The sequence below is a fragment of the Ipomoea triloba genome, chromosome 2, assembly GCF_003576645.1.
Source record: "Ipomoea triloba cultivar NCNSP0323 chromosome 2, ASM357664v1".
Taxonomy (NCBI): Eukaryota; Viridiplantae; Streptophyta; class Magnoliopsida; order Solanales; family Convolvulaceae; genus Ipomoea; species Ipomoea triloba.
This window is the reverse complement of record NC_044917.1, coordinates 3477183-3488561: the sequence shown is the minus strand read 5'-3', so window position 1 is coordinate 3488561 and position 11379 is coordinate 3477183. Positions and strand designations below refer to the sequence as shown.

At 36.4% G+C, this 11379-nt stretch overlaps 2 protein-coding genes across 3 annotated transcripts in view; both read right to left on the bottom strand.

Annotated features, from left to right (window-relative positions):
• LOC116011236 overlaps positions 1-6386 on the bottom strand; it is a 10956-nt gene extending 4570 nt beyond the window's left edge. Inside the window, exons 1-14 of one of the 2 annotated variants that reach the window (XM_031250774.1) lie at positions 5762-6386; positions 4901-5613; positions 3496-4081; positions 2994-3355; positions 2538-2855; positions 2342-2413; positions 1997-2083; positions 1837-1871; positions 1638-1725; positions 1413-1565; positions 892-1083; positions 735-814; positions 562-634; positions 367-468 (exon numbers count right to left, since the gene is read on the bottom strand). In XM_031250774.1, the coding sequence (XP_031106634.1) occupies positions 367-468; positions 562-634; positions 735-814; positions 892-1083; positions 1413-1565; positions 1638-1725; positions 1837-1871; positions 1997-2083; positions 2342-2413; positions 2538-2855; positions 2994-3355; positions 3496-4081; positions 4901-5613; positions 5762-6164 (3264 nt within the window). In that variant the 5' untranslated portion in view covers positions 6165-6386. The remainder of the gene's footprint in view (positions 1-366; positions 469-561; positions 635-734; positions 815-891; positions 1084-1412; positions 1566-1637; positions 1726-1836; positions 1872-1996; positions 2084-2341; positions 2414-2537; positions 2856-2993; positions 3356-3495; positions 4082-4900; positions 5614-5761) is intronic. The other variant, XM_031250775.1, reaches the window with a different exon arrangement.
• A 301-nt stretch (positions 6387-6687) lies between these two features.
• LOC116004706 lies at positions 6688-10114 on the bottom strand. Its single transcript, XM_031244868.1, has 4 exons — positions 9960-10114; positions 9783-9882; positions 9186-9572; positions 6688-7009 (listed from the first exon to the last, which is right to left on the bottom strand). The coding sequence occupies exons 1-4, from the start codon at positions 10064-10066 to the stop codon at positions 6881-6883; spliced, it is 723 nt and encodes a 240-aa protein (XP_031100728.1). The 5' UTR covers positions 10067-10114; the 3' UTR covers positions 6688-6880.
• Positions 10115-11379: the final 1265 nt, after the last annotated feature.

Sequence of the window (11379 nt, the reverse complement as noted above, 5' to 3'; positions counted from 1 at the left end):
TGTTGAAATATTTCATATTTTGGACAGCAGACCAGCAGCCGTTTAGGCAGCAGACCAGCAGTCTTATTTATGTTTTATTATTATGTTAGTGCAATGTTAGGCAGCACCATTTGTCAGTCAACAACATGTTAGGCAGCAGCCTTATTTGGTTTGTTAGGCAGCAGTTTCTTTTAGACTTTTTAGTGCAGAATTGTCTTTCACTCATGTGTATAAATAGAGATGTATTAGTTAGCATGAGAAATAACAGTTTAAGAATTTTTTCTCCCTTCAATTCCTTAACAGAGGTTAATCTCATTTTTCATTCTTTTGAAAATATGCCTTGGCTGATGGGAAAAGGGCAAAGCACAAATAGGATAGCAAACTCGCCTGTACTTCTTGAGCTAGACTTCTAGCACCAACATACTTCCTGGATATCTCGCCTGGCAGCACAAATGCAAATACAGAGCAAGCATCCATATTTGGGAAACTCTACAGAGCAACTCAGCAACAAATACAAATAGATTTAAGTAAATCACAAGAAGCCAAGTACAAATAGATTTGCTACAGTCTTACAACCCTTACCTTTGTGATAGCCATATCATTGAGTTCATTAGAAATGATAATGCTTGAAGTTGAACCAGCAACTATTTTCAAACTGTAACACAAGTGAAATTGGTATGTAAGAGCATGTAGTTAGAAGCTGAAAATTATTTCATATATTGAAAAAAAATGAGTGGAAAAATAAATGAGAAAACCTTTGAATCAGGATACCAAGGTAGTTGAGGACAACAGTGTGATGACCAGCACTACTCCACATGTTGTGAATAACACCCATCTTATGAGCAGACAGAACAACTTTAGTGAGACACAAGATAATGTTCATTCATACAATAAAACAGCAGAACTACACACCTGCATCTCCTGACCGAAGAATCTGCAACATTTTCTCTTCACCAAATAGTCCTTAACCAAGGCAATGGTATCATTACAATTTAGTTCTCCTTTCATTTTAAAATGAGTGTGAAAATATTTATTCAAATTTGTAATTTTCTTGTCTGAAACTTCCAGGGCCTGCATCATAGTGCTCACTTTGTTACAAGCCACCTGTCAGTGAAGATAAATGCAATTCAGTATAATCACTCACTATAAAACATAGATACAAAAACTGCATGTTAGACATGGACACACAGACATGAAAAGACCAGATTTTCAAGAGACATTTTGGGACACTATCTTATTCCTCATTTCCTCCGATAAAGAAACCTGCCAAAGTTACCAACCCCAAATAATGCCATTGAATGGGTATCTCTCATTCTCTCATTTAATGAAGGATCCTGAACTTTACAATGTTTCTCTTCTCCAGTTGAAAGCATAATGGCACTACATATCACCTTGCAAATGAATGCAATAAAATTTTAAGCTTGATACTATACCTCTTGCATTCCATTTAGATTAACAAAAGACCTCTGCAGACAAAGTACATCAATATGGAGGTCTTTAGCAAATTTTGTAGATAGTTGAGGCAAAGAATTCAACTTCAAAGATTTACATTCTTGAACCCCAGAGCTTATGGTTTGAAATTTTTCCTGCATGCAAAAAGGAATTTCCCAGTGAATCATAATGATATAAAAACAAAATCAATAAAGCACAAGCTGTACCTGTAGCTTCTCCTGCTTCACACGCATCAAGTGCAACTTTGCCTTCTCATACATGACCCGACACATAAGCAATCTTGCTTCAGCTATCCTGCTCAAGCATTTATTCAATGTTTGAATGCAAGACTATTTTGAGCTAAACAAGACAGTTGATAAGAACAGAAAATGCCACACATAACATAAAGCCAGAATGAGAAATCACCTTTTCTCCTTTAGATTTTGAGGAGCAGATGTTTTCTGGAGAATACCGGAAAAGTTTGCATCAATAACTAACATGACTTTTGATTTTTGAAATGTACTAATAGCATGCATTTGTTTCTTCTTTTCCTTATTTCTAGAAAGATGACACCATGTATGCAGACCTGAGAGAGAAGTTCATGGTGCAATGTCTCATATGTTTTTGACTTTTGCATGTAAGGTATGAATTCCTGAAGCATGTCAATCTGCAACTTAAAAAACAAAATAAAATGGGAAAAATTTTCACCAGATAATAAGACAACTTAAAAGGATTCGCCTAAAGAGAGGTAGAGAGTATCTTGAAGAGCACACTAACTTAGAAGCATGAGCTAGATTGAAGAAAATTTAACTATATTAAATATGAAGCAAGCACTTCAATTGCAGAAAAGTTAACTTGTATTAAATTTGAAGCAAGCAATGCAACGGAAGGAATTTGTTATCATATACTATGAAGCAAGAAGAGAGTATACCTCATGTACATTAAGTTTCCCTATTGACAAAGATGCCCATTGATCTACATTTTCCATGAATTTTGACTTTATCTGCAAGTAAAATAGATTTTTAGTTACAGAGAAAATACTAATCATATATTTTACATTTTCTTCATTTCTTAAGAAAAGGTGGTACTTGCTATTAGATTATGCCCAAACTAAAAAACATACATACATCACTCAAATATTTAAGTTCAGTGCCAACTATAAGGTTTCCACTGCACACTTCATCAGGACGAGATGAGATATCTACACTCTGATATTTTTGTAATTTTGGACTCCTTTGCAATGTGATAATTTCATCCTGACTTTCTCTGTGTTCAACCAATAATTTGTTGTTTCCCCTTTCTTGAGCAGAATTATGACTAGATCCATCAAGCATGTTATGTGTGGCAAGCTGTAGATCTTGAGTCACAGAGAAAGGTTTACTATTATTAAGTTCCTGTGGTTGAAGATCTTTCCTTCCTGAACCATGCGTAAGACTTTCAGGAGTCTGCAATTAAGATTTGTTAAGTGCTAAAAAAACAATTGCAGAAGCTGCAATTACAACCTAAAGGAGCATCTGTGCACTGTAAAACATAACCATACATGTAAATCAACAGAACTTAGAAAAGGGAGATAAATCACTAACCTCCAGTGATGGCCCATTTGAGTTCCTCTCAATTAAACAAGAAGCAGGGTCATAAAGAACACAGTCAACTACACCCATAGAAAGGTCATTTTTTGAGTGCGTAGCAGTTTCACAAGTCTCATTCAGAACACTGCTTACCTTCTGCTGATCAAGCAACCTTGATTTTCCATTTGGGCTACACAGGAATTTTTGCAATGTTGACGACAGTTTTTCCGAGGATTTTCCTGGAGAAAAATGAATTTGTTGAGGGGTACCAGTTGCTTGTTTTTCTCCTATAAATTCAGCTTGGAGGGAATCTATTCTAGAAGTAAATAACATCTTCCCCTTAGGGTCTTCTGATATCAATGGACTATAATTCTTCCCTGAGCAATTGAATAAAGGGGAAAAAAGAGGGTGGTCAGTAAGATTTCTGTTAATCAGTACAAAGAATGCCAACAAAGATATAATCTGAAGTTTTCCAACACTTATAACATGGCCTGAAGGTTTTCACTAATAGTTTTACCTTCATCATGTGCCAAAGCCTTGAAACTTTTACTGTCCATGCCGAATGATTGTCTTTCCTGTCCTTCTATCTGAGCAACATCCGAGAATTGCTCTTCTGCACAAATGATAGGAATATCCGCAAGCTTCTCTTTGAGATCTTCATTAACTTTCTCCAAGTTAGAACTAATAGGAGGTGTTTTTATAAACTCCAATGATCTAACAAGCACATCATCAATTCTATCACCCATAGCAGAAGAAAATGCAGAAGCCTTGAGCCTTTCAAGTTTGGAAATGCTTCTTTGAATGGATGCGGAGCTCACCAGGGATATCATATTCTCTTTTCCAATAAAGGAATCATCTTGAGCAGAAATTACCCTAGAACGATATTTTTGTGCAGAGCTTCCTGTGAGTATTAGTCTTCTCTTAGCAGGTGAAGGTGATACAAACCCTGTCAGTGGAGATTTCAATTTATGAGTGCGTCCATGAACATGAAGCCTACTATCTGGACTCAACAGTGTGTCACAATTAACTGAAGAAAGCTTCTCAGATCTCCAGTCCTCAGAAGCATCAAAAGAAGCCTCCATATTGTTATGGATTAGCTTGTCCTGCAAATGAAACAATTAATAATTCCTGCTGAAAAATCAAAAGAAAACATTGAAAGGAGCATAACGATCTAGTCTTCTTCCCATCCTACTGTAACAACCAAATTACCCGAGGATAGAACTAAGAAATCGGTGAAACCTTTTGAAGAGAACAATCACTCTAGCATTTCAATACCCAGACTAATGGCATATACATATTGTGCAAAAGATGCACCGCATAATCAAGGCAACATATGTAGGAACTAAAGCAGGATTGAGGAATAGCTGAACTGTGCTTGTACTGGGCCGGAACATCATGAGCCACGTTTGTATTAGAGGTTGGTGAATTAAAAATAAAATTTAGTTGATTCTGTATAGTCTTTTCAAGTTAAAGATTGCAAACACACATAAGGACTTAAAAGCATGCATGAGATAATGTGTGCCGTAAAGGGTTGAAACTGAGTGGTCAAAATTTCAGTCTTTTAAATGTGTGTGTAGGCAGATATGTATACATAATAACTTGCCTTTAGCACTGATAAAGTACTGAAACAGCTCATTTCGACAGGAATTAGTCTTGGATCTAGAAGGCATAGTTGATATTGGAAGTTGGAAGAAATGTATAATGACAGTTATTTGAATTCCTTAATGATTCTTGATTGTTGCTTTGATAACCAGAGTATATTGTAAAGTTCTGTCTCTATTTAGTTAATGAGATATAAAATGAATATCAACCCCCAGACCCATCAGCATGTCAAACTTGTAAAAATTGTTGGTTTCAGAAGACAGAATGTCTAATGATTTTACATGGAAACACAACCAAGTGACTAGGAATGAGAGTCTTACTTTACTTAATTGATTAGACAACAAAGTTCCATTATCAACTGAAATGCCAGAATCTGGAGGATTGGATACAGGAAATGAGGAACCATAGGTATCATGAGAAAGAGGGGCTAGTCCAAGAGCACCATTTGCCTTATCCAGCATCCTGTCCAGAGTCTCAGATGGCATGTTATTAAAAGCCGTGGCACCTGCTTCCTGCTTACCATTCTCATTAATATCCATAAGACCACTTCCATCCTCTTCTAATGTTAAGTGGTTGGGTTTCTCGTTTGTAGGTAACGTTGAAGCACTGATATTATCTGACCTTGGTGCAATATCCAGTTCCATTTCTCCTTCCGCTAGAAGTGCATCTAAGTCAGGTGGCAATCTACCATACTCATACTTCTGCAAATGTTCACCAACCAGACTCATATCACTTGAATCACTAGTTCCACTTGCAATAACAGCAGGGAAAGAAGAACTAGAAATTGGCTTCTTTGTTTCAGTGAGCACCATGGAGTTTCCTCGAGTGCAAGTTGGTGTTTTCTCTTCAAAGGAGAGATGGATGCCAGTTGGGGTCTTCAAGTCTACCCCTGACTCTGACCTAGCAAGGCTACGGAAATGCATGGAGAAAGCTGTTGAATCCATGGTAATGTCATGATTGTCATCTGAAGCGGCAGAATCTGATAGCCGTCCAGGTCTTATAAAATTGGGTGATACAGGGCCAAAAAAATGATCTGTACAAAAGAAATGTCAGCCAAAAATAATGCACATAAACAATTAACCTAAATATATAAACATAAATCAAATATACAGTTGATTTTCTGATATACAACAATAGACACAAGCAGTGAAAACTGAAAAGGGAAGGGTGGGAGTACTGACCGTCATTTGAGGTAGCAGAACCAATTGTACTGCCCGGAGAAGGAGATTCCATAGGCCTTAGGAACGACCTCCGCATTGCAAGCTCTCCATCCTCATCGTCATCACTCACATTCCCGTCTTCTCCATCCTCCCCATCATCGTTGGCTTTCAAATTGACGAATTGAGGGAAACTTAGCTCGTTCTCTTCAACCGCATTTCCCTCACCCGCCATAGCGAGGGAATCTCGAGGAGTCTCCTCCTCGTCGCGGTCGAAGAAGTGCACGGAAGTCATCTCCGCGAAGCTCACTCTCCGTGCCTTCTTCTTCCGCATCTCCAACGCGGTACCGCAGCCATCCTCCGACGTCGCCGTATGGTTCAGCTGGCGGTCATCGCCACCGGGCGTGGGTCCCGCCTTGGAAGACATGGCGAGATGGATAGAATTCAAAAGATCAAAACTTATTAGGGCTTGTAATGTTTACAGAGAAGAGTGGGAGTGAGACTTGAGAGAAGAAATGATTTTGTGCGCCAAAGAAATGAAATTTAAATTTCTTCCGTAAAATATTCTCGAAATTACAATCCGCCCCATAAACTCTTGAATATTTACACAACGCTATAGTATTCTATATTTCTACCTACGAGGCCCCCAGTCCCCAGTCCAATTTCTTTGTCGAAAATTACCAAAATTACCATCAATTTCATTATTTTGAAAAAAAATTTCGCTTTCAATTTCGTTCAATAATGTATTTAACTATCAAATTTATATATTTTTTAGTTCTCAAGAAAATTAAAATTGATATAATTTTAGATAAAGCAATACATCCAAATGACTAAAATAGATTCATTGAGATAGTAAACAACATTATTGAACAAAATTAAATGCCAATAACTAAAATGGTCAATTCACTATGTTTAATAAACCAAATTGATTAGAGGCAAGACCCACGAGGTTTATGAGGAAGCTTTTATTGAGTGAAAGAGAATGAAACAAATCTCTAAACTCTACACTGCAACAAGGACATAGAATTTTACCCAAATTGCTAGTATGGATTTATATATAAATGATTATTTGCAAGTAGCCATTACAGTCATTTCATATCATATGGGAGAATACAATCAAACAGCTACAGCAAGATGCAAAATTTAACCATACAAGGCGCGCCAAGGCTCCTCGGTCTCCCTACACATCTTCGTTGGATCCAATGTTATCCTTTCCCGTGATAAACAAAGAGACGAGAAGCTGGCCAAATACTCCCCGATCTCATACATAGCCTGCCAAGCATATCAAAGAAAAAAGGAAGAGAAAACAATGAGACTGTAAATATGGGGTACTTTCTGAGTTTCTGCTTGGTGCTTGTAAGAGAATGGCTCAGCAACTGAAGATGCCAAAAGAGAGTGCTGTATGAAAAGTGTAGAAATGTTCATGTTGAATTAATAAGTTTTTTGCTATTGTTTTTTTCTTTTTTGATACATTAGGATTCTCAGCTAGACTAATCCTAAGCCCTCTGCCCAAAGGGGCTGTGGAGGAGGTAAATCGCAAATCACCTAATCAATCCTCAATTTCCACCCCTGCCTATACCCACACAAGGAGTTTTCATCGCCTCTGATCAAATTTTCCTGCCACTCGAGCAAGCTAAGCCCACGGGGCATTTTTTTTGCTACTGTTTTATTTAGTGCAAGTGCAGGTATTATTACTAAGGATGATATAAGCGCGAACATGGAAGTATGAAGAAAGGCTTAATGTCATAGTAATTGCTACCAAAAATGTCTGGCACTATCTATCTTGTCATGCTTGAACTAAAGCAGTCAAAAGCTGGTTTTCTTGCCACGGAGATTTATTTAGCAGCTGTAATAACTTACTGCCTGGCAATACACAAGCCAATCAGCTCGGCCAGCTGCAAAGCACGAGTTGGTGTAATGCTACTATAAGGACAAACCATATTAGAGTCATGACGATCAATATTTTACAATTCATCTAACGTAGCTTGTTACATTGGCAATGAAAAGTGGGTTATAAGTGACGGCAAATCTATTTCATTAAAAGAAAACAAGCTCTTACGATTGAAGCAGCAAAATGGCACATATCACTTGCCAATAGAACACTTCTCTAAGTCTCTAACCTTTTCTTCAAAATTTAGCTGTCATTATTTTCAAGTGCTTTAAGCTCCTCATTTATATTTGACAATGAAGATCCTACAGAATGTAAGGCATCATCTATCCTGTCCTGCTTAAACTCAAGCAGTCAAGAGCTGGTTTTATTGCCACTGAATTTTATTTTAGCAACTGTATCAACTTACTGGCTGGCAGTACATAAGACAGTCAGCTCGGCCAGTTGCAATAGCAATATTTGGTACAAAAATACTACAAAGGCAAACCATCATGAGTCAAGACAAATCTACATTTTGCCTTCTAGTACTTGACAAAAATTTGTCAAGAGACTTCATTATAAGAGTGATCCCAGACTTTATATTTTTTTAAAAATTAACTAACAAACAAACAAACAAACAAAACTTCTTGCCATAAGGATCTGATTTTTACATAATGATTTTTATATTTGACAATGAAGATCCTAAAGAATGTAAGGCATCATCTATCCTGTCCTGCTTAAACTCAAGCAGTCAAGAGCTGGTTTTATTGCCACTGAATTTTATTTTAGCAACTGTATCAACTTACTGGCTGGCAGTACATAAGACAGTCAGCTCGGCCAGTTGCAATAGCAATATTTGGTACAAAAATACTACAAAGGCAAACCATCATGAGTCAAGACAAATCTACATTTTGCCTTCTAGTACTTGACAAAAATTTGTCAAGAGACTTCATTATAAGAGTGATCCCAGACTTTATATTTTTTTAAAAATTAACTAACAAACAAACAAACAAACAAAACTTCTTGCCATAAGGATCTGATTTTTACATAATGATTTTTATATTTGACAATGAAGATCCTAAAGAATGTAAGGCATCATCTATCCTGTCCTGCTTAAACTCAAGCAGTCAAGAGCTGGTTTTATTGCCACTGCATTTTATTTTAGCAACTGTATCAACTTACTGACTGGCAGTACATAAGACAGTCAGCTCGGCCAGTTGCAATAGCAATATTTGGTACAAAATACTACAAAGGCAAACCATCATTAGTCAAGACAAATCTACATTTTTGCCTTCTAGTACTTGACAACAATTTGTCTAGAGACTTCATTAAAAGAGTGATCCCAGACTTAAAAAAACAAAACTTCTTGCCATAAGGATCTGATTTTTACATAGTGTGAATTTCAAAAGAGCATACCCATGGCCCTTTAAGTTGCTGGTTGATATTTTCAATTTCTAGGATTCAAGTAGCATAAAGTTACAGAGTACTATTCTGTGTTTTTTCTCTTTCTTCTTTTTTTTTCCTGGAATATAACAAACCACAAAGTGAAGAAACAAGATACAGTACAAATATTATATGTACCTCAAGCTGCTTGTCTGATGTCTGGCTGTGTATACTTTCAGTCTTTCTGATCAAAACAACTGTAGGCAACATCAATACCCGGACCAACTGGAGCAAGCAGGCCAATTGTTCATGAAAAATCTGCAAAGATGGTGGTGGAGTATGCAATTTTGACACCAAAGCTTGAGTTACATCAGTGGAGGGGCCAAACTGCAGACCATAAGTTAGAGCATGGTCCATTATGGCTGAACTTTTACTGTCCACCTTAAGCTTAGTTGCTGGCACAATGAAGGGGACAAAAACTGTAGGAATAGCTGATGATTCACCTGCTGCTAATACAGACAGAACTTCACTTAAAGCACAAGCCAAGATTGGAGGCTCATAATTTTCCAAAAGCAACACAGACACCTGAGAAACACCAGAGAACCAAACCTCATTTGCAATTCCAATAAAAGTGAGCACAAACCACGAAAGTTAAACATTGATTGTTAAATTACAAACAATAAAGAAGCCAATAAGCAAGTAGTGCAACAGAACTAGCACAAATCACAAAGTACCAAGCACGACAGCACATGTTCAATGTTCGACCTGGATTTGCTATTTGGAATAGATTAATACCTCATAAAGACCAGTGTGAGCTTGGAAATGAACGATCTGGCCAGAAGCTTTTAAATCTTTGATTCCGTACTTTTCCAATGACAAGTCGAATGATTCTTCGCTGGAAATAGAAAATAGAACCGTGTAAGCTAGGTCGCTTGCGGGAGAGGAGGGAGGGGCTGAAGAGATTATGCTTACCGAGATTGAAGGTCGGAGTTAGGGTTTGGTCTGAGAGCATGGAAGATGGCGGCGCCGAAGCCATGCAAATCTTTGAATAGCACTATTACTCTCGGAGCTACCTTCATTTTCAGGCTTTCAGCTTCGCTGCTTTCTTGCTATAAATCATGTAATGCTAGGGATAGGTTTATACCGCCCCGACAGCAACCCGCTTCAACTGTTTTTTTTTTTTTTTAAGAAAATTATAATTTTTTTTAAAGAAAATCATACCAATAATTCAAGTTTGAGTACAACACATTACTGATATAGGGGAGGGTTCAATAATCACTCCGAATAATCATACTTAGAAACAAACTATTGAGCTAACGTATGGACTGCCGGATTCGCTAATCATTTTACACTTGAGAAAATTATAATTTTAATCCTACCATTTTTATGCATTTATATTGTCTTCGCTAATTATCCGTTCTTTTAAATATAGTCCTTCAATTGTTTAATCTATAACAAATTCCACACCTATACTAATGAAGTCATGTGTATCAATTTACTTTATGGGGTGTTTGGTTCAAGGAATCTAACATCACCCTGGTAATCTAAAGAAGGTAATGTTATATTACCATGTTTGGTTTAAGTAATCTAAGATGTTAAGTAATATAAGATAACCACCACGTAAGAAATGGGGGTATGTTTGAGGTGATCTGATTAACAAGTTTTGATTAGATTTTGTGAGATTACTTTTTAATATTTCAAAATTGTCCTCAACTATCCTTCTTTGGTTAAGTTGTTATGGCCGAATGGAGGATTAATTGATTATGGATTGAATTATTTGGTCATGTTGGGCGGTGGTCTTGATGAATAGAGCGTGAGATAATGGAGTGGCTTAAGATTAAAACTCAATTGTTGAATTGTATCTTAATAATATTTTTATGCATTCCATTATTATTATTATTATTAGAAGCATTTTGTTAAATTTTGAACTATAAAAAATGAAAAGAGACTTGCAATTTACACTTTTCAATTTTTATGAGGGCATTTATGTAATTGATATAATATAACTTAAAACATAACCTTCAACCAAACAAGTTAATATTATATTCCTACAACTTTAACCAAACACATCGGGTAGTATTACATTTCCAAAATCTCACATTAGCTTCCTGCATGTAATCCTATTACCCAGGGTAATTTAAGATTCCGCGAACCAAACGACCCCTAAGAGCAGTGATTGAATATTTTCCTCGTTAATAAAAATAATAATGTATGTATAATTATCTTTTTACAAGCTAAGGTTTAAAAAGTGCCATTTTAAATTTAATTTATAAAGTAGTAAAATGTAAAATATGATTAAAGTTGTCGATAAAAAAAAAAATAAATTTGTAATAGTTTATAGAATAACAAATTATAATAAAGCTTGAATATAATGGAGTTTCGATTTCCATCG

Coding starts and splice junctions, on each gene's coding strand:
- LOC116004706 (XM_031244868.1), bottom strand. CDS start 10,066: ATGAAGGTAGCTCCGAGAGTAATAGTGCTATTCAAAGATTTGCATGGC. Junction 9,883..9,959: donor AACTCCGACCTTCAATCTCG/GTAAGCATAATC, acceptor TTCTATTTCCAG/CGAAGAATCATTCGACTTGT. Junction 7,010..9,185: donor CATCAGACAAGCAGCTTGAG/GTACATATAATA, acceptor TATGCTTGGCAG/GCTATGTATGAGATCGGGGA.